This window comes from Monomorium pharaonis, chromosome 6 (genome assembly GCF_013373865.1).
Source record: "Monomorium pharaonis isolate MP-MQ-018 chromosome 6, ASM1337386v2, whole genome shotgun sequence".
Classification (NCBI taxonomy): domain Eukaryota; kingdom Metazoa; phylum Arthropoda; class Insecta; order Hymenoptera; family Formicidae; genus Monomorium; species Monomorium pharaonis.
Genome location: NC_050472.1, coordinates 22636028 through 22659102, shown reverse-complemented (window position 1 = coordinate 22659102; position 23075 = coordinate 22636028). Strand labels below are relative to the sequence as shown.

At 31.7% G+C, this 23075-nt stretch overlaps 3 protein-coding genes across 16 annotated transcripts in view; 2 read left to right on the top strand and 1 right to left on the bottom strand.

Annotated features, from left to right (window-relative positions):
* Positions 1–103: 103 nt before the first annotated feature.
* Positions 104–4713, top strand: LOC105833121 (GRIP and coiled-coil domain-containing protein 2). 4 transcript variants are annotated; one of them, XM_028190753.2, is made up of 8 exons: positions 104–1113; positions 1195–1987; positions 2249–2357; positions 2416–3419; positions 3517–3719; positions 3832–4112; positions 4177–4338; positions 4459–4713. In XM_028190753.2, exons 1-8 carry the CDS (start codon positions 489–491, stop codon positions 4543–4545), a joined length of 3264 nt encoding a protein of 1087 aa, XP_028046554.2. In that variant the 5' UTR covers positions 104–488; the 3' UTR covers positions 4546–4713. The 4 variants fall into 4 exon arrangements, with proteins under 4 accessions (XP_028046554.2, XP_028046553.2, XP_012530039.2 ...); XM_012674585.3 differs by having other exon boundaries at positions 105–1987; positions 2416–3108; positions 3193–3419; positions 4456–4713; XM_012674584.3 differs by having other exon boundaries at positions 106–1987; positions 2416–3108; positions 3193–3419.
* A 1531-nt stretch (positions 4714–6244) lies between these two features.
* On the top strand, positions 6245–11557 carry LOC105833117 (apolipoprotein D). The gene is made up of 4 exons (XM_012674577.3): positions 6245–7451; positions 10141–10369; positions 10824–10995; positions 11282–11557. Exons 1-4 carry the CDS (start codon positions 7290–7292, stop codon positions 11436–11438), a joined length of 720 nt encoding a protein of 239 aa, XP_012530031.2. The 5' UTR covers positions 6245–7289; the 3' UTR covers positions 11439–11557.
* Positions 11466–23075, bottom strand: part of LOC105833113 (peripheral plasma membrane protein CASK) — a 189865-nt gene continuing 178255 nt past the window's right edge. For 7 of the 11 annotated variants that reach the window (XM_028190825.2, XM_036288605.1, XM_036288602.1 and 4 more), the window contains 6 exons: positions 20103–20159; positions 17219–17338; positions 16853–16969; positions 16594–16701; positions 16020–16195; positions 14559–14738 (listed from right to left, as the gene is read on the bottom strand). In XM_028190825.2, coding sequence (XP_028046626.1) covers positions 14559–14738; positions 16020–16195; positions 16594–16701; positions 16853–16969; positions 17219–17338; positions 20103–20159 — 758 coding nt within the window. Of the gene's footprint in view, positions 14739–16019; positions 16196–16593; positions 16702–16852; positions 16970–17218; positions 17339–20102; positions 20160–23075 lie in introns of all 11 variants that reach the window. The other 4 variants (XM_036288608.1, XM_036288610.1, XM_012674565.3 and 1 more) reach the window with 3 other exon arrangements.

Sequence of the window (23075 nt, the reverse complement as noted above, 5' to 3'; positions counted from 1 at the left end):
TTATATAAAATAACAAAAAAATATTGGTTTTTTAAATATAAATGTATTTTTTTATTTACAATATATTTTTTTAGTCGTTTTTGCGAACATTGAATCCGTCGCGACGCCATCTGGAGTCTCGAGAGTTCGGTGATTAAACATTAATGGGCATGTCCACTCGAGTCTCTCTCTAGTTTGTTTATGAAATGTCGGAGCTGTGTATATTTTCGCGATGCAATTTGTTATCGGCGGACTGGAAATGATTAATTGCTATTTATGAATGTAACTCGAATGCATAATATACACTTCGTGTCGCAACCCTATACCTCGTTACGTAGGTACGCGCTACTGGAAATTTAACCTAACGTAACCTAACCGGTATGGCGCGGGCTGCTTCTCCGTAAACAAACGTTAACGACGGGACGCTTTACAAATATCTGGTCGCTAAATATATCGTGGTAGTTGCTTTATAATTCAATACCGGTGGCAGACGACTGTTTAGATGGATAATGAGTGAATCCGATGACACGGATGTTCTGCTCCTGATCCCGCCCGATATATTCCACGTATCGTCTTCCGATTCGGACTCGTGCTCGAGCAATCACGCCAAAACGGATTGCGGGAAGACCGGCGTTATCTCAGAGCTGGTGGGGCATATGCAATCGCTGGAGTCCCGCGTCTCTGCAATCGAATTCAGAGATAGTAGCCTAGACGTCTCCGCGCCGAACAGTCTGCTTAACGACTCTCAGCCGGTCCACGGCGGTTGTACGCCTTATCAACGGCAAACTCTACCCAGAACTAGGCTCTCCGTAAGTCAAGGCGCCAGCTTGCAAAATACTCCCGTGAAGCCGCGTAAATCTCTGTCCGTTCCTTCCACTCCGAATGGACATTCGTCGCAGAGCTGTACTAACTTCCTGAAGAATGACGTGAGGTCTGGATGTAATCCTTCGACAGCTGCTACCCCTAATTTGACTAATAATACTAACTCTTTTGCTCGGATCAAGCATGATGCTTTAACTTCATATTCTGACTCCTTTGTGGTACCTCCTGCTTCCTGTGGTACTGGGTTCTCGCATGCAACTGTTATGTCCATGAAGAAGGACTCTAACTTGTCTCTTCGATCAAATGATTGTTGTATGAGTAACTTATATTGTAAACCCTACAATTCCTCATGTTTGACAGTACCTGCGTCAAATTCATCTAATGCATCGATAGGTCAGCTGCTGCAAACTCACCCTAGAATAGTACAGGAAATGGAACTGTCGGAGGTTGATGAATTGCTCCAAGAAATGGAAGCTACTGAATTAGAATTGTCAAGGAGGATAAATAATACCAGTGGATACCAATATCGCAATGAGCTTCTGCACCCAATATTATCGACTAAAACTGTCGACAATGCAAGCAGTCCAGAAAAGGAGGTGCAACATAAGCTTAATGCGCATCGAAAATTAGATTTTCAATCATGGAAGAACAAAGATACCGAACTCACTGATACTTCATCAGCCTTTTCTCAAAAGAAGACAAACAAAACATTCCCCAATATATCATTGCCGTACAATGATTCATTCCACCTAAATGAAACTGACAAGATGATTTCTGAATTTAAGACTTGGGAACAAAACGCTCAGCCTGTTATAAAATCAAATGGGTTTACGATAGAAAATATAAAAAATGTAGATCACTTATTTAATTTATCAGCCACGATTGACAATATTAAGCCAAAAAAATCAACGCCAGAATCAAACGTTTTAATAACAGATGAAACAAATTCAAGCTGTGCCTATACTCAATCAAAATCTTCCATTATGAATACAGGTCCTATATCACATATTAATGAATCGACTAAGGTTTCTGATATGAACCCTTTAAAAACTGTACAACATAGTAACACAGAACCTTTAGATCTTTATAAAATATCTCAACATAACGAAAATTTATACGATAAAGAAAAATCTGATTTTGGAAAAAGTATTGCACATGTTGGAACAAATACGGATCTTTATTTAAGGTAATTAATATCAATCAATTCAGTCGTTATTGAGATCCGATAATTACGGTCTTCTCGCAAACGACGTCTCGCGTAAAAGAAGCACGGTGGTGCCTCGCTGCGCATACACTTGGCGTGAGGCACTACCGTGCCTCTTGATAAAATTTTTAATGCACATTAATTTTTTTATTTATACAATATACAGTTAAAATATTACAAAGAATTCAAAAATACAATTATTAATGAATTATATGTATAATTATATGTATAATTTATTTATAGAAAGTGTCAACGACTTTTATCACTTTCGGATTTCTGGGATTCTAATCCAATCAGATCACAAGAAGAAACGCTGAGGATCAAGATAGAAGAAGAGAAATTCCGCAGAGAGGTATTATAAAAATACAATATGTAAATAAATAACATAAGAATTATTTTTTTTATTTTAGCATTGTGAACATCTGATTCAAGAACTTCAAAAACGTTTGCTAGAACAACAAGAAAAAGTAGCGGTAGCGGTTAGAGTCGATAATGAAAAAAATGTTTTGATATCTCAATTTCATACATCTTGGTCTAAATTAAAGCAACAAGTCGAAATATTAAAAGTTGAACACAGAAATTCACAGACCAATTTGCAAAATATCATAGAAAAACACCAGTCTGAGATTTCAGAATTTCAAACTCAAGTCAAACGGCTCGAGGGAGAATTATCGAAAGCTTTAGACTTGGCAGCTGGATATAAAGAAAAGAGTGATACCATGATCAAAGAGAAAGTTGATTTGCTGAAAACTCATGCAGATGAATTAGAAAGTTATAAATCACTGGTTCAAGAAGCAGAAAATCGATATGAACAAATGAAAATAGAATTTAACAAGCTTTTAGAGAAGAATCAACAAAGTGAAGAAACATTGAGAATCGTCCAATCGGAATTGAATAAAGAACGTTTGAGAGGGGGTGAGGTGCGAAGTGAGATGGGTGTTATTCATAAAGCATTAGATGCTTGTGAAGCTGAATTAACAGTGCTAAAACAAGAAAAAGAGAATTTACAGCTTAAACTCAAAGAAGAGATAAATAGAAATTCCATCTTAGAACAGAAGAATTCATCTTTGCTTGTATCTATTGACAATGCTAAGAAAGCTGAGGTAATATATTACATTGAACTATATTTGTCACAATTATCAAAAGTTTTCAATCACGTATTTCATTTGCATTTATTATTGTTTCAGAAATTAGCTAAAGACGAAACCAAATCTATTGCAGAGCAAAGGGAAAAGATCAGAGCCGAATTACAAGAGGTTTATCAGAAACAGGTTGACGAAGTGGTAAAAGCAAAATTGCAAGAATTTCAAATGCAGCTTGACAATGCCGAGTCAGAATTTTTAGAAGAATTGAAAAGAAGACAACAAGTTATAGCTGAATGTGCTGCTAGGAAAATAAAGGATATTATCGATAAGTTCGTTCGCTATATCTATATATAGCAATGCATAAAATATATATATATAACTAGGCTTCTAATCAGGCTCTAAATTGAATATTGGATTATTTTACAGACACCGTTTGGAGATAAACTTGTTAGAGGAAAAACATAAAGAGGAGAAACGATTATGCGAATTGCAATTAGCTGAAGCTTTACAGAAATCGTCTATATTAGAAACACACTTGAATTCTCAACGTGCAACAAAATCTCAACTTGCGGAACAATTACATTCCGTTATGCAAAAGCAATGGCAACAGGCATTGCATATTATATCAGGTTGATTACAGAATATATTTTAATTTGCCTACAATTAATTGTTAATATTATTATAATTGTAATAGTAGTAGTTGTAGTAATACATAAACAAATATAAAAAATTTTGTTACAGGCAGTAATGTAGATAATATTTCTCCAATTCAGAGAATCCACGCAGACAAATATTTTGATTTTAAGGGTCCTAAAAAATCTGAATCTATGCCAAATTGTTACACCAAACTTTCTCGGGAATTAATGAAACGTGTAGTTCAGCCGTTAGAGGCACATAATTTGATCAATGTCCAACCTCTTGAAGATCAAAACGATAGTGTGATAACAACAAATTCTATCGAAAATATGCCCTTGACTAATAGAAATGAATCAAAGGATGATCTCCGAAAATATGTAAAAATGGTAAGATTGAGATATAAACGATAATCTTAGTATACACAATCAAATGCAAGTAAATTTTTTATAGATCGCAGAAATGCAACTAGCAAAGGAGGATAAAGATTCAAAACCTAAAAGCAGTATTTCGAGTCCACCATTGGAATGCAGAGAAGTACCGAAAAAACATTATTTAAAAAAGGAATTGAGTACAATGAGTGAAGATAGCGTCACGTGGCAACCAAGTTCTGAGGTTTGTTTATTGCAGAAAATTTGATGATCTAATCGCGCGCGCGCGCGCGTGTGTGTGTGTGTGTGTGTGTGTTTGTGTGTATGTGTGTACATATATGAATAACGTCATTTTTCGTAGTAGACTGTGCACGATATTAGCGAACATATACCTCTTCCACAAAAAATGCTTACAAAAATAGATCAGAAGAGTAAGCCTCCTTGGAAATGACGTATAGCATATGACGATAACGATACTGAAGGCGTGGACGAGCTTGATCGTGGTAACTCAATTTAGTACAGTGTACTTAATTAGCAGTAATAAGTTTTGTATGGAACAAATATCAATATATATTTTTTTTTATTGAAACGAAAATTGATTAAAAATAATTTTTTCATACATTGTATTGATTTAAATTTTTATACTTCCCTATCTTTTCCTATTGCAGAAATATAATATTCAATGTTTTCAAAAAAGATATATATAAAATAACCGCAATGATAATTCTTGTTTACTTTTAAATAAATAGATATGGATACTTTATTTTATGCCTTTCGGCTTTACAAGGTTTTCTAAAATTATTTCAAACAATATTATATATCGAGGAATAACGTAAACGTGAAAATAATGTGTGCTTTCTAGCAAGACACAGTGTAACACACTGTCCACTGGTGTGAGTGAGACACATTAATATGTTCTTTCTCACACTAATGGACACTGTATTACACTGTGTCTTGCTGGAAAGCACACAAAAATATAATGTTGCTTTAAACTAAGTTTTTTAAATCATAATTTTCATATTAATTATTATGAAATTATTATAAGCAATTTTATTTTTTTATTTTTTTAAATTTTGATATTTAGTTTTCTTTGGTTTTATTGTATATGTATCTTCTCTAGCTAAGGTAAAACATTAATTTAATAATAATCTAACATAATTATTAATATTAATATTTAATATTTAATAATATAATTAAGCAATATGATACAATTTATTCTTGATATTCTATACTATTTTCTTTTTTTTCTCCATGACACATTAGTTTTTGCCTTTCAAAACATTTTCATAAATTGCAGCTGTAGAACTTGTAGAGTAGTGTAGGAGGGAAAGGATGTGCGATAAAATAATAAACTGACGAATTGATAAGTTTATCATGTGGTAGGAATGTAGCATGTTTTATGTTTTACTGTTCGAGCATAATTAAAAATATCTATTTATATGTATCTTATATAAAAGACAAAAGTCGCGCTAGAAAATGTATACATACCTTTATATTTATGCATTTGTATGCATTATTATTGTATCATGTAATAAAGAAAGTCTTCATTCTTTCCTAATATTTGAATCTTTCAAAAATATTATGTATTTGAAAAGAATATAATGATTTGTTTTTAGAAAAGCATTCTTCCTATTAAAAATTCCAAGGATGTACTCCCTGTAACAAATCTTGTAGCGTCTTATGTATGAAAGGATATACTTTATAAAGACTTGTTGTGTTAAACTACCATATCTTTTGATAGATGTCGTAAAAGTTATATATAATCATCATTTACTAAACAGCTTACATAATTCAACAATTTGCGGTCAAAGTATTGATAAAGTTATTTTCTTCGAACAACTCATCCTAATGATAAACTTCACAGTGTTACTCACAGGAAAGACAAAAGCTAAATTTCTAAATTTAGATGAATAAGCTAAAGTTGTAAATCTTACATCGTTCTTTTTTTGTTCAAGTGACAAAAATAAAAAATTTTGAGCTGTCTAAAATTAGAAGACAACTCAATTTTTAATTTCAACAATATGTATGCTTTAATATTGAAAAATTTTTAAACTTTACTTTTTTTTATCTTTTAAGCAATTGTAAAACAAAATTTTTTTTCTTAAGTAAATTGACACAACTAAATTAAATGTATGTGAAATATGTGATGTATGTGAAAAAATGTATAAAAAATATCTATTATTTTTAATTATAATTTTCAAAAATATATAACACATATACAAGTTTTAAGATAGTTGAAAATTTCTATAAATTTTATATAATTAAGATATAATTTTAACTTTGTATAATTGGAATTTATCATACACGTAAATTTTTTTGTATCAATATCATATGTTGAACACGTTTTCTTCAAGTGAGTTGCTGCATACTAATATTGATTCGAAGAGATCTATTATTACCGAATCGATTATCAATTATGTATAGTGAATAATAATCATAGATACCATATATATGTGTGTGTGTATATTTATATTACTTGTTTACTGAAATACATTCAAATTATAGAAATATTTTATTGTTTTGTTATTAGCGGAATGCATTTAAAACGTGGATTAAAATTGAATGCTTATTTATTCAATTTAAACAAAACAAAATTGTTACAACTGTATAAATTGCAATTATATATGTACAAAAAAAAACTATACATGTTAGCAATTTTGATCTTTATGCACGTATTATATATTATCATGTGTATTAGTGAGACCACCATGCCGATCATTGTACCGGCATGAATGCAATGCAAACTCTTTTACGAGAGATGACACGATCGTAAACTTCGCAATCGTGAAAGGATCGCAAAAGATCGTGGTCTTTCGCTGGTCCCGACCATGGGAAACGAAGCTGGAGAACGGGACAATCCGGAGAGAACGAGCGTGTCTTTTTAGCTATAAACGGCGATCACGCCTACAAGTCCTGGGCTCCAGCCGGCGCCAGTTACAAGTACGCGCGCGGAACAAGTTGCCGATTGAAAACGAAGAAACAGCAAGAATGCAAAGGGAGGAACGTGATAGTGGCCACCCCCTCTTCGTCTGTATGGAATAGTCATGAACCGCGCGTCCATCCGTTCTTCGTGTGCTTCGCATGTACGTGGCTTCTAGTCGCCGAGCAAAACGCCAACAGTCGAGGAGAAACATCCAGCGCGTGATTCTGCTGGTTGTCCGTTTGCTGTGAACGAAATCCGAATGCACGGTGAAGATGCATCCCGGAACACAACGACGTTCAGAATTCTGCTGGTTGATGATAACGTGGCTCGTCATCGGACTTCTTGTCGACGACGCTGGCAGCGTTTGGAAGAGACGGGAGGATAAGACCAAATGTCCAAAAGTAAAGGGTATACGCAACTTTGATATATCTAAGGTATGGACTCCCTGACAATTGAACAATTTTCCAATTTTGTGCATTTTTAATTATTTAAGCTTGCTTTTTATGTATAATAAAGCGCAAAGAGATATTGTCTGATATATTATATGTGCAGATAGGTCAACAATTTGAACTCTTCCTTGTGTATCCAAAAATCGTGAATTTCAATTGTATAGAGTTATGCAGTAAATTTTTCCTTAAAACAATGTTTGAAATAGATTGAAATTTTATATTTTGAAATTGGGAATATAATGGGGATTTAATTTTCATAGCCTGAAAAAGAATTAGCTCCCCAGAAAAGTTTTTAGCTTGATTAAAAGAAATTATTAATAAAAATTTCCTTATAATTATAGCTACTTATGCATTTAGAAATTAACTCGTGTATTAATTAATGTAGAGAAATATCACTTTGTTTTTAGATAGTATTTCTTAAACAAAAATAAAACTTCGTAAATATAAATGTAAACTAATGTCTTCTACTAAATGATACAGTAATTTGTAACAGTATTTCATACAGTTTATAATGATTAACTTCCTCCACATAATCAAAAATGAAAAAAAAATGCATCTTAAAACTGGCATAATAGACTATAAATTATAGATTTTTATTTTTTATTTCTTTAATTAATCTAATGTTTTCGTGCAATATTTTTTCTGAGATATAAGGAAATACTGCTTTATAAAGAAATCTATATCACTATTAGTAATCTTCCTCTAATATTTGGAATTGTTAAAGTTTAATCGATAAAAGTGGTCACCGATTTAATAGCACTTTAATAGCTTCCTATGATGATATATGTAAAACATATGTGTATTAAATGCATTTCATTCAGCGCAATATTGTTGCAAAATAATATGAAGCAATTGATATATTATCCACCATTAATGTGATATGACTTTAAAAATGGATAATGAATATTTATTATTGTTGAATATACTGATCGAATAATAATTATATGAAATATAATTCACGATTATTCATTAGAATCAATGTATAATAGAAATAGTAAAGTCTTTTAAATGTTGGCATTTCCATTGGAGGATAACCGCAAATAAATGCAACAGACAATATCGCATACGCTGTTAACTTTTGGACAGATTTTGAGACTGAATTGTATTACAAAATTAACTATACTGAGAGAGTCAAACACAAATCTTAATGATGAAAATTAAAATATACTGTTTTGATTTATAAGTTTTTTTTAACAAGCAATTAAGAGTTGATAAATAACTGTAGAATGTAAACTTTTGTGGAATTTATAACTTTTTGCATTTAATTTTTATTGGAAAGTTATATTCGAAGATTAGTCACGATGTATAATCAATTTTTATACTTTGTTTCGATTGAAATAATGATATAACTTTGTTTTCAAAACTATAGAAAATTGATCTATAATAATAAAGTTGTTGCGGTAGAAATAATTATGCATTATATATGTAATTGAAAACTACGGCATTTATCAATAAATATATATTTAATGATTCAATAAATTTTAATAAGATGGCAAGAAAAAGAGAAAAAACATATTGCATGAGGATAATTATTTGAAATCTTATATATCATTTGTAAATATGGAAGATTAGCATTAGTAGTACTTGCGTAGTCTTTCTTTCCAGCGCTACATTTGGCGGATTTATTTTTAGATTTGATACGTATTTATAGGAAGATTATTTCGCGCGGAGATACTCACATGCATGTTTTTTTTCTCTGGTTTTCTTTTGTCATAAATGTTGATACTTACTTTAAGTAAAGTGGATTGTAATTTATTTTGGAAAATTATACAGCAAAATGCAATTTATATTTACATCGAAACATTTTAGTTTTCTTTATGAAGATAAGAAAAATAAATAATTTAATTTCAAACCATTTTTGTATTTTATTTGGCATAAATTTAGATCAAGTTAATACGAGTTCGAAAAAATAAAGTATTGAAAACATTACATTGCGTTTTCAATCGAATCGCATGTGATTAAGAGATAGGTTTTTAACTGGGACATATAAATATATATCTCGCGTTTGTTATAAATCTGACTAATTTGTTGCGTTCACAGATAAGATAAAGCGTGCCTTTTTGTGCTTTATTTTTTAATGTTTTATTCGTAGAGGATGCTATCGATATAAATTCACAATTTAGTATGAACATTAATAATAGAAAATTATGTTTAGTAGAGAATTTAAAATAAGTTCACTGTGTTATTATATTTTTAATTCAATTTAATGTGAATTTAATAAATTAGAAATATATTGAAAATAAATTTCTTACACAAAGATAAAATTCTTGAAATAAATCAAAATAATTTTTGTATCAAAATTTAATATATTAGATATAATAAACATTTAGTTTCTACAAGTATCTTTAAACGATATAATTAAATAAAGTAACACATATATCTGAAAAACAAGAAAAAATAAACAAATTAAGCAAATTTATAAAAGAAATATAAATTTGAAAATTTTGATTTGTCACGCTTTCGAAAGGAATAGAAATGATAATCATATGGAAAATTTCTTGAACATGTTTCTAATGCCATCGAGTACAATTGCTTGACCCGTTGGTAACGCATTTATTAGCATACGTTAGCGCGCATAAAATCAGCGTGGCATGGTAAATTGTTGTGCCTATTTCACGCGTGACTTAACACCTACATACACTTGCACGTAACAGACACCTTGCCCTTCTTGCAGTTTCTCGGATCGTGGTACATAGTACAGTACTATGCAAGCTCAGAGGAAGCTCTCGTGTACAGATGCATGAGAGCTGAGCTCTCTGTTTCTCCCGAAAACGCCGAAGTTACCATGAATTTCACTTACAGTTTTACTGATGACCCCATTAACGAGCTGCTCGTTGGTAATATCACGTGGAAAATCCCCTCGCCGGATTTACCTGCTCATTGGATGCACGCTGAGTTATCATGTAAACATACCATGGCAAATTATCTCATAACACAAATTTTCTTTCAATTTGTTTATATTATATAATGAAAAAAAACTTTTCATGTTTCACTTCACTATTTTTTAATTATTTATTTTAATTTATTTTTTAATTTTTCATTACTTTATTATTTTTAATTTAGGTAATTTTTTATTTAAATGCTTTATTATGATGTTAAATCCTAATGTTGAATCCTAAGCAAGCACTATAATAAACAACTTATTTTCACAATACCATTTGTATTCACTAAAGCAAGTTATTTATTTGTATTTACTCACTTACTTTGATCTAGAGCCAGCTTTAAATTTTTTCAGGATATACTTTCCGAAAAATATATTTTCTTAATAAATCAGTATATAAATCACAATAATATAATTCACTAGAAATATATATATTAATTATATTACATGATTATGTCATGAATGTTATTTTTCAGACGAAGGAGTGTACAATACGTACGTGTTAGATTCGGATTATAAATCTTGGGCGTTACTAATGCATTGCGCTGAAAAAAGTAAAAGTCCACGATATTTATCTAGCTTTATCATGAGTCGTGAAGCGAGCCTCGGGGTAAACGTCATTTCTTATCTTCGAGAGAAACTGCCTAGGTATTCGGATATTATTCTGATTATAGTAAAATTGTGTGAATTTTTTGTCGTAATTTATCAAAATCTTTCAAAAAATAATTTTCAAGATAAAATAATTTTTAAAATGTTATTTCTCTCTTAATACAAGCAGATAAATGTTTATTAAAAAAGAAAATTTAATTTCTTCAAAATTTGATTAAATTTTTATGCAAAAAACGCCTGTTTTATAATAAATTAATAAGTATTTAAGAACCTGAAGCAAATGTTATTTTATAAAATCAATAAAAATGAAATTTTTAATACGTAGGTATGACATCGACTTGGAGTACATGTTCCCTATGGATCAAAAAGAATGCAATAAGACGGACAATTCGGAAGATGTGTTTGTACCGGCGCTAGAATCAGCTAAAAGAACCCATATCACTAGAAGACATCCGTTGAAACGAAAACATAGACGTCAATAAATTTCGCTCAAATCAAACATCTCTCCGTTACTTTGGGCTAATTTTATTAATTCAATTAACAACGTGTTATAATATTCTTCGTCTCTTCCTCTTATTTATAATTACATAATTGTAATGAACTTTTTATTGTTTTCTTTAGACCCGTCGTCTCTCTCAATATCTTAGCACAAATCATCCAAATTAACTGAGACATACGTGCGGCAGCACGTACGGTCATCACGATCACCGTCATCATTATCATCATTATCGTCGTCATTGTTATCATCACTATCATTAGCATAACAGTCGTCGTCAGATTATCACTCAACGCACCTAATACTTAATTATGGATATGGCAGCTACAACTTATAAGAAATATTACAAAATCACTTGTGACTCATGCTCCACGCGTTTTCGCATACAAACGCTATCACACCGACGGGCAATCCTTTTCTTTTTATCGCACGAGTATTACTCGGCAAATTCACATCTGGCTTTGTGAAAATCAAATCTGTCCGAATCACTGGTCCTCGCAAACATGACATTGCGTCGACGAGACGTCGCGATCCTCCCCTTCGTTTATATGCGTTTCTGAAATATATAATAATCGAGCGCTTCTGCCACGACCGGCTTCGTATCGTCCTGTCGTGATCACGCATAATAGGAAGAACGCATTGGGGGAGTGAGACACGAGTCTATAAATTCGTCTATATGTTTCGAGATCGTTGCGGCGACCGAGAGAGAGACAGAGAGGGACAGATTGACTGAAGCCAAAACTCAAACAGATTCGCGATAAATGCAATGTTCAACTGTCACACCACGTCCACATATACACACGCATTCATTCCTTCGTTCTACGGGCATATATGCATATGCAAATCACCTATTAGTCTCCTAATAATTCTTTAATATTAATTAGTCATACATTTAATTTTTTTAATTATTTGTAAATTAATTACCTAATTGTTAAATCTGTATATTGTAAACCTGCACTCGCGCGCATGCGATTGCGTGCGTATGTATTATGTGCGTGTGTATTACATGTGTGTGTATAGGTATGTGAGTAGTTGTGTGGGTGTAAGGATGCGTGAATGTACGTGTGTGTCTCTTTACTGAAGAGATGTGTTGTCCTCATTATTTATTTCATATAGTTGGTAAACTATCTATTTATCTGAATTTTACGTTTTATAAATATCCTATAATAAATCCGCATTTTTTGTTCGTCATTCGATTATGCGCTTTTGTACGAGGGTGTAAGTAATACGAACCGAGTGACATTGTAGTTTTGACGTGTGCCCATATGTGTATGTATGTACGTATGTATATATGTATGTATGTGGGTGTGCGCTTGCGTGCATGCGTGCGTGCATGTGTGTACGTGTGAATGTGTGTGTATGCTTTGTACGAACTTAATCAATCATACAAGTGCTCCAGAATAAGCCACCTGTATAATTCTCACTGCCGGAGCGGTATCCGCCGTCCGTGCATTCGTCCGGGATGTGCGGTACGGTTTCGTGTGTCTGCGTACAGAAAATACAAGATCGTCAGTCGACGCGGTGCATCTTTGATTTTACGACCGGGAATGTCACGTGAGTAACGATAGCGACGAATGATGGGCGAGTGCACGGCGGTCTCGATTGTCAAAAGTAGAAAGGTGAAAGAAGCTTGGTGAATGATTAGAGTGAGTGATAGAGAAAGAGAGAAAGTGAAAAAGAGAGGAAGACAAAAAAGAAACGAGAATCGATCGGAAAAGATATAAAAGGCAAAAGAAGCGCTCGCGCATACGCATAGATCTCGCCGCGGTAGAGGTAGCCGCGACAAGAGATGAACACTCTTTAGATATTAGCAGAAGTACTAGACGAAACCGGCGAAATTCTCTACTGCTTAAAGTTACAATTAAATGACGGACGGCCGGCAGCACACCAGTTCATATTTTATCTTCTTTCTCTCTTTTAGCTGAACAATCAGAGAAACGTGGATTTCGATTATTGCGACAAGACCTTCGTTTTTCGCTATACATACGCATATATATACATACATAATATATATGTATACATACACACACACATATACACAGATATATACATATATGTATATATGTATTCATGGGCACTGCCATGCCGCACGATCTCTAGCTTTTCTTTTCATTAAGTAATTACGATAAAGTACGATAGGAGGCAAGTACAGTTTACGGAAAATCGATAGATTCCGCAAGTAAAGGGTACGAAGATGCAGTCGTTCGATTGATGTCTGCGTGAAGTACGAACGGCTATATTGTTTCTCGTTTGTTTTTCCACATTCTGCGCGACATGCTTTGATGCTTGTTATCGCGTTACCGTATCACTGCACATTAGTTCGCGTTCATAGTAAACGCGATTGCATTAAGTGTGCGAACTGCAAGAAATTCGTGTACGAATTCGCCGAAATCGTGCCAGGAATGTGTCGAAAAAAGCGACAGACTGCGCGAAGTAGAAGAGAAAGACAACGCATTCGTTCAACAGTCTCGTTTAAGAGAAGTTCCCAGCTGATCGGTGCTTCTTGTCTTATCCTTTAATCTCTGAAATTTTGAGGGAGAGGAAGACGGAACGGAGGGAGAAGGAGATGCAGGAGAGAGTTGGTGGTCCGCGAAAAAAGCGTCCGTTTTTAGACGCACGTGACGATCCTTGCCGTCACACTGATCTTCGTCGTGCTCGATGATGACACATTCCATTTCTGGATAGTCCAACGCTTCGGTGAGCAGATGGTCGCCGTGGCAATGCTCAATCGACATTAGGATGACTATCGATACATCACTGGTCTCCCTCTCGTATCCCGTAACTGGTAATAACAATACGCAGCAATGGAAAAAAATTCATGAACACACGGCCATCGTATAGTCACGCACTTCGATCGTTTTCACCGTCGAGCCGATCGGCGGCGGTTACGTTTGCTGGTACGTTTGCTGGTACGTTCCACGTGTATTGGCGTGACGTGGGTGACCTTGGCATATTCCTGCTGAACACCGGTAGCTGTTGACGTACCTTCGCAACGAGAGGGACGACCGTGGTACGATGATCGTCACGGCGCCAGCGATCACTGTTTCATCCTCGATGAACCGTTACAGTCCGTGGTGACGATGTGACGAATCGGCGAAGACCGCTGTCAGTAGACCCAAGAGACGGGCACCCATTGTGGTGTCGTGTGGACGCGCTCAATCGCGGCCTCCAGCTGGGCGATGGTCTCGTCGAGATCGTTGTTTACGATGGTCAAGTCGAAGAAATGCCCGTACGCCTGTTTCAGCATGTCCGACTCTTTTGCCAGACGCTCCAAACTACCGTCGAACTGAAAGCACAAGCGATATTATTACAGAAATTGTTATTGTATATTTTAAAAATCGGTAGAAATTTTCAAAACAAAATTTCGTGTAATTCTTTGAAAATATTATCCATCTTTTTGTTGTTTTTTTTTAAATTAAGTTTTCATATATCCTCGCGCTAGATAATTTCATTATACGTTTGAATAATTTCATGTTCTTTTTTTATAAAAGTAATGTGTATAATCTGATAATACGCATTTAATTCGTATGATCAGATGTTTTATGTGTATTATATGATCGTCAGAATTCGATGTCTTTTAATGATTTCCTCTCAAAGTGTATTAATGGACTGCAACCGGTCGACTAGTCACTCAGAACAAGTGGAGCAGTAATTGTTTGCCCGATTAATCCGCTGAATCCATAATTCATTTTAAAATCATTGAACGGTTTGCTTAATTGCTTAATTGGCGTGCAAGCATTCCTAACTCGCATCACACATCAAGAATCGAGTTCAATTGAGTTAGAGAATTGCATACATCAGTACTTTCTGTACGTACTCTTCAATAAAGCTCTTTGGTTCGTAACTTGTTACGTTATGTGAATTGTATGAAATTCTGTTGAGCATTAATCTCATTTTACGTAGCAAACGTTTTAAGGCTAGCACATTTATGTTTTACAAAGATAGATTAGCATATTCTTTCTAGATACATTGTTCTGGATTAATTATACGCTATAGTGCACGAAATAAATGTAATTTTTAAAATTGCAATTAAAAAACGTACGTTGGCAATTCTTATGTATATATATATATATATTTGACAAAACGTATAATTGTTTTAATTTTAAATATTTTGCACATACAAATGTAAATACTTGCAGAGTTTTACAAACGTGTTTTACGAACTAAAAGCACTCAAATAAATATATATGATTAACATACGTCTCATTTTCGTAATTGTTGTAGAATTATTGTTTAAAATAAAGAAAACGTTATTTAACTTTTAGTATTAATTAATAAATGTTACATTTTTGCTCTTATTGTATTGCTAGCGCATATTCGTAATTGTAATTGTTGTAGAATTATTATTTAAAATAAAGAAAACGTTATTTAACTTTTAGTATTAATTAATAAATGTTAAATTTTTGCTTTTATTATATTGCTAGCGCATATAACAAAATTTCATATTATAATGAAGTAGATTGTTACGTTTATATTATTACGCGAGCTGCAGTTTCCGGGAAAAATATTTGAAATATGCAATATATAAGTTTAGCTTTTAATCTTGTAGAATTATTTTCATACTTACATCCGTAACGTTTGCAAATGCTGGTGCAGCAATGAAAACGACGTAAGGTGCAAATTCAGCAGTCCGTAAAACTTTCAGTGCCTGCGGTTCAACATCCAATATGGCCATTCTGCCTTCTTCATGAATTTTGCGAATAGTTTCTAGCTTTGTCCCGTACATAGCATCTTCATGTGTACCTATTCATAAAGTAAATATTTTAGATTTATTAATTTTTAAAACGGCTCTAAATTATTTTTGATATTTAAAAATTGTAAAACTTATTGCTTTCTGCTTCAAAATAATTAATAATAAATGGTCTTTTATTGTCAAATTCTTTAAATTCTTTCTGTCAATTAATAAATTATTAATAAAGCAAAGTTGCTAAAAAAATTTAATTATTGCAAAATTTGAAATAATATAAAAACTAGTGTATAATCTGATAAAGACACTTTATAATTTATATTTATGTTTTCAAAGCTCTAGTTGTTTGAAAAATATAATCTTAAAAGTGGTATTAGTGACCCTTTAATCATATATTTATTAATTTATTTCGATAAATTTCAAGTACAAGAAAAAGTACGTGGGCACAATTTACCGTATTCGAGGTATTCATTAGCAGCTATATCTGCCATCATTTCATCATGTGATACGAAATAATAGTTACGACCATTTTCTTCGTCACTTCGTGGAGGCCTCGTTGTATCTATGAAAAGAATATATTTTAGAAATCTTCCAATAAATATATATTTTATATAGTTATAAAATATATCAAAATATTGAATTCTTTATATATTCCTATAATCATAAAAAATATTTTATTAATTTAACATGTCAAAAAAACTTCAGACACTTACGCGGAATAGGATAAGCGTATTTATCGGGATGCTTGGAAATAATTGTATTTTTTATATGTCGTCGACCGACGCCATGTGCTCCCAATAATACTAAAGTTTTCCGTTGAAAGGCAGGATCTGTGTGTAAAAAAAAAAAATATAAATTTTTTAAATTAATAATCATTTTTATGTTCTCTGTAAATATTACACTGTGTATTTATATATAATTAAATTATAACTCCGTTTTATATACATGAATATTGAGACAATCTAATACTAAAAGTGTTAACAATGATGTGTATAAAAATAGACATTATGTCACATAATTACATTACATTAATTTTCTATTAATTTATGTGAATTAGTAAGATTGCAAATAAAACTTACAAGGAAGCTTCACGACCTCTTCGTAGGTTACCAGGTCCAGCTGGTCAAAAACAGCGTTGTGCTTTGCAAGATATTTATCCTTGTATTGCTTCTTTTTCCGGCCGAATATTGAGCAATTTACTGCAAAATAAAAAAGACCGTTAATATGTATAAACGAAACCGGAGATGAAGCTATCTCTTCTCGAAAACATCTATCCGATGTAAACTTGCAAGTTACTATGCAAGTGTTATGTTACGAAATCCATTATCCGTGCTAACTAACGAGTTCTGTACCCCTAGTGTCGATGAACGACCGTTAAACCGATCTTGAAGGACGCTCACAATATTGTGATCATTGCATTACGGAACTCGTAAAATTGTGCGCACGAATGTGTACGTGTATCAAAAATTATGTCAGCCAATAAAATAATAGTCACTTTTCATGGTTTATAATATCTATTATCGAAGTGTGTTCCCTAATTTATATATCGCCAAAAATCGAATAAGAGGCAACAAGGCAGATATTTTTTGTAGTTACACGAAGAGTTATTCACATAACTAGAATATTTTCTGATGTTACATATCTTAAACATGTATCGCCTATATTATGGTGTTATCCCATTGAAAATACGTCCCAGATCACTTATACATCCTTTTAAAAATAAAGAGAAAATACTTTTTACTTGCAGACTCGGTTACACAAAAAAAAAATTTTGTTTCAAATATTTTTTCTAAAAATAACTTCTTTTTATTTAAGTTTATTTTTTCACATTTACTTTTAAGATTATTTTAATAGAAGAGCATTTCCAGAAAAAAATATTTAAAACAAACGTTTCATTTTTTTCTACATGTAATCCAAATCTGCAATAAAAAATACATATTATATTTAAAAAATTCAATATCCAACTCGAATAATCCATTTACGGTTAAATCTTGAAAATATTATCATTTAATAAAGCGTATCCAATTTATTATTTTAATTTTTTGATAAAAATTACTTCCCTTTATTTGAAAAAGAGTTGTACTAGACGAGTGGTCTGGGACACCCTGTGTAGTATGCATCCGATATGTGCACTTTAATGTTAGCAATCCTCCGGAGCATCTCAAAAATGCTAACACGATGTAATGAACTACTCTGCGAATATCGGCCCCTGGATCAAGCAAACTCTTGCCTATTGATTATAAAAAGAATTTCATTCAGTCAGCCAGTCTGAAGGAAGCCATGCCCAAAGGCACTTGGGAGTCCTATTGAAAGGGGTGTTCCAGCAGGTCACAAGATGACAACGTAAGGTCTATGATTAAGTGATGCGTGAATTCTTAAATAGATATCATAATCGGGGAGCCATAGAATTACCTCGCAAGTATTATTTTTACGCTCACAGAACTACTGCAAAAATAAATATTAAGGAGATTCGTATATGACTACAATGTATATCGAAGCTGCGGATAATAGCTTGCGTGATTGTGCAAAGAACAATATCTTGCCAAAATTTTAAGACAATTAAAAAGAGATAGACAAAGATATGTAAACGCCATGAATGTCGTGAAAAAAATTTTTATTTCAAAATCTAGAAATTTTACAACATTGAGAAAAAGTGTCATTTCTGAGATTTTTAGTAAGATATTCCTGAAGTATTATTACTCACTAACATTTAGAACAATTAATTAATTATCTATTATAAATCCCAGTTGTAATCGTGCTGCCGCGTACGCTTGCAAGTGATATTGTGTGAAATAAGCATAAGTGCATTGGAATGTTTTGCAGCGCATGCATTAAAGCACGCTGTAAAAGCATCTATTAATTTATAATGCAGAGTATAACATAGTATCCATATTAATAAATTATAATTAGTATGATACTCTCTCATAATGTTTCGCAACGCTACAAAATGTCTCATTTACATAGGCTTGAAAACTGAAAATTTTTAGAAGTTTTTTATTATTAATGCTTAATTTTGTATCGTGTTCATTATCTTTTGCAAAGAATTTATATAACAAACATTCATATTTTCATGCATTGGTTGAGATACTTTTATAATTATGTAATTTAATACAATTTTATAAAGATTTATATATGTAATAACATATATCTTTTAAATCAATGCGCTAAGCTTATTTTTAAAGAATAATTATTAAGTTATAAAAGATAAAATTGTTGTAAAATTAAAAATTACAAAAATATGTTGCTTTTCACTGTGATTGTGTAATTGCAACTGTAGAAAATAAATTATCATTAAGTATACATATGTTGCATAAATATTTGCTTACTGTCTAATAAACGTAACATTTTTTACATAAGTTCTAACAGTAAAGTAAAACATATGGTTTTTAGAACTTTTTAAATTTTTTAAAAATAATGTTGAGTTATTTATTGTTAATTCCAAGTAAAAATTTAAATATAAAATTTTTTGCAAATTTTTTGTAAATATTAATACGTACATTTTATTTTTGTATATATATATATATATATATATATATATATATATATATATAAATCTAAATTAATAATCATAAAAGAAGTCTCGAAAATTTCACACAATTAATTACATACTCGTATACTGAGCAATGAAAGTCAAAATGCGCGGTAATTATTGTGCAACAATATTGTTAAAGTGCGTAATATTTATTTTATTTTTATTCACATTGATTTTATTTATGAGCATAAAATCTAAGTATTATTCGTACTTTCATATTATGAGTTTCCGATAATAATTTCATGTGTGAAATGAATTTGAAAGCAAAAGCCTCGTGTGTTCTTTTCCGTAAGCTGCTGAGAGACATTCGTTCCGTCTTCGATTTCCTCTCTGTACTGATGCGTGTGTTAGAAGCATGGGTCTGTACTTCATGCGTCTAAAAGTACATCCTACGTGACTCTACACGTGTCTACCTGAAGGCAGAGACGTACCTGTCGAGCCGTCGCAGCCTTCGGTGTGAGAAGAACATCCACCTTCTCCTTCAGCATCTAGCCCCGCATAACACATATAAACAACAGATATATCACTGCAGCTAATTATTCTTGTATGCGCTAGCTCTCCATTTGTCTATTCCTAATCCGTTCCTCCATGCCACCCACTTACACCAGCAGGCGCATAAGTAGATATATATATATATGTACGGCAACGAAATTTTCTTGCTACATATTCTTAAAGGATTCAGCTTTGCATGACTTCAGCCACAATCCGCAATTAGATTTTTAACGTTACATTTCGAAATCGTGAAATTCTTCCTTTTATTTTTATCATGCTACCTCATTTGATGCTTTATCGGGATCTATATTTCTTTAAGATTAACCAGTTTAGCTATTAAACATATATCATAAAATATGGAATAAAAAATTTTTGTAAGTGATAAACTATCTTGCATATAGCTCGATACGCTCTATATCTCTACTTTTTTTCATTACTTTTGCCAGTTTATTATAGGGGAGACCAGGGCTTGTGTTAGGACATTTGTTTTCACAATTTCGGCAGTTCACATTTTAAACAACTAATTATTATAATTAAACAAATGTATTAATGTGGTAAAAAAAACCTTTCTTCAAGCCAGGAACCAGGAACCATTCTATACATAATATAGTTTCCTTATAATAAATAAAATACGAATATACTGCATTATATAATCAGCTTGAGCCAATGGCAGAGTGAATTGTCACATATGACGGTAAATTATACCTATATAAAACTGTATATTAAATTAATAAAAATGTAATAGACATAAAAAACAAATCGCAAATAAATATTTCTTTGATGTCAATCAATTTATTATAACAAATTACTTGTTATTATTCAAAATAACATATCGTATAACAAAGTTTTTTCTTTTAATTAATATTATGTGACTTAGATTCATTCTGTTAAAGTAAAAAGAACATTGATACACTGAAAAAATTTACTAAATTGAAATAAATATTTTTTCAAATAGTACCATGCAGAGATTTTGTAAAAAATAAATAGTATTTATTTCAAATAAGATATTTTCTATAATTTAGAAAATACATATAATACATTTTCTAAATTATAGAAAATATTATCTTATTTGAAATAAATATTATTTATTTTTTACAAAACTTCTGCATGGTACTATTTGAAAAAATATTTATTTCAATTTAGTAAATTTTTTTTTCAGTGTATGAAATTTTTTAATACTCGGAAATTTACTTGCCTCCTCTTTAATTAAATTTTCCCCCTTTTTTATTAGTAGTATAATACTTGTTTAATTTAAATATAACTTTAGGAATAATACTTATGTTTAAAAAAAGATATTTTGCGATAACTTTTCCACTGTTTCTTTTGCCATAATTACATAAATAAATCGTAATGCCAATAAATCCCAGTCTCCTCTACATATAGCAGCATCTCTTCAAAAGTAAGATTTATATTTAACACTAACGCAATAGCATCTTAAAATTTCATGGATCAGTAACTATCCAAAGTAACGATTACGTTTGTGTTTTATTTCTACCATCTGGAGATGATAGATGCTTTTAGCCAAACCGGAATGGCTTTAGGCATTCGTACCCGGCTTCAAGATTCGAAATCGATACGGATTTATATGTTACGTGGGATAGGATTTGAATTATAAAATCGGTTCAAGCTGTAATGTTTAAAAAAAAAAGCCTCTAAGTGTAATCAATTACAATTTAATAAATATCCAAATATCTAAACGTTTTTATCTAATTATATTTGTTTAAACATAAAAACTGTATTCAATTGTAGTCATAGTCATATTTAGCATTAAATAATGAAAGAGAGATGTAAATTTGAGAAATTTATATATTAAATTTGTTAGTCTATCATTATATGTTGTTAGATTATGAGAAAGTTAATATTTACACAATACAAATTAAATAGCAAAATTAATTATTATTCATTATTAATTATATGTACTTTATTTAATTATTAATTTTGTTTTATACAGATATTGTTATATTTTAGAAAGATTATTATTACGAAAGAGAATAATCAATACGTACATGATTTTTACGTAAAATCAACCATTCTTTAAAAATTAAGAAGTGTCAAATTTTCTTTACATTTCTTATATCAGAAATAAGTGAAAATTTATTAAGTACAAAAAATAATATCAAACACTGTTTCTGTTTGAAATGCCTCGAGTACTAGCATTGCTAATTACCTAATCCGTCTGTGAATGAATGATACGCTAATCAATATGGAAATCAATACGCATCTCATTTTACTATAATTGATTGAGAACAACGATATAACATGCTCCATCGAAAATCTGTATACATCGAACAACACACAGACGACATCGTGTTTCATCAGCATTCGTTTTTCTTGGCAGCAATGATTTGATGAAAATCAGGGGGAGTTGAGCGGAGTCATTAAATATGATTGAATGATAATGGGTCAATTGAGTAACGATGAAAGAATGTCACGAAATTACGATTTTCTCAATCGGCGAAATTTTGATTCCCCGTTCTGTGCTCAAAAGAGATCTTCTGCGATCTGCTGGAACCAGTGATTACCGCACTCATTCTCGCAAGTTCTATAAAATTATCCTTATCTTAAACGTTTGACTTCATATTCAACGCTAGAGAAAGAAAATGATTCTTTCGGAGGACGCTTAAATAGGATCACTATTGAAAATACTTTTACAACAAAATCGTCAGGAAATTTTCCTTTTACGCTCAATTGTTCGATAAAATGAAGAGGGTATACACTTTAGAACAATACTTTTCATAGCTGCTATATCGAATATATTTTCTTTCTCTTTTTAAAGAGCTTCATTCATTTAACGGGATAACAATCAAACAGATAAAACGTGATGAGAAACATGATCGATATCCTCATTAAGCGATGAAAAAGGACTTCGACATAACGGAAACCGCAAATATCGTCCTTCGTTTTTACATATC

Bases quoted from the DNA above. Each gene is read 5' to 3' on its own strand.
- LOC105833121 (XM_028190752.2), top strand. From the start codon at position 489: ATGAGTGAATCCGATGACACGGATGTTCTGCTCCTGATCCCGCCCGAT. The intron at 3,420-3,516 runs GTTCGTTCGCTA...ATTATTTTACAG, and splicing joins ATAAAGGATATTATCGATAA to ACACCGTTTGGAGATAAACT. The intron at 4,339-4,458 runs GTTTGTTTATTG...TTTTCGTAGTAG, and splicing joins CGTGGCAACCAAGTTCTGAG to ACTGTGCACGATATTAGCGA.
- LOC105833117 (XM_012674577.3), top strand. From the start codon at position 7,290: ATGCATCCCGGAACACAACGACGTTCAGAATTCTGCTGGTTGATGATA. The intron at 10,370-10,823 runs GTAAACATACCA...GTTATTTTTCAG, and splicing joins GATGCACGCTGAGTTATCAT to ACGAAGGAGTGTACAATACG. The intron at 10,996-11,281 runs GTATTCGGATAT...TTTAATACGTAG, and splicing joins CTTCGAGAGAAACTGCCTAG to GTATGACATCGACTTGGAGT.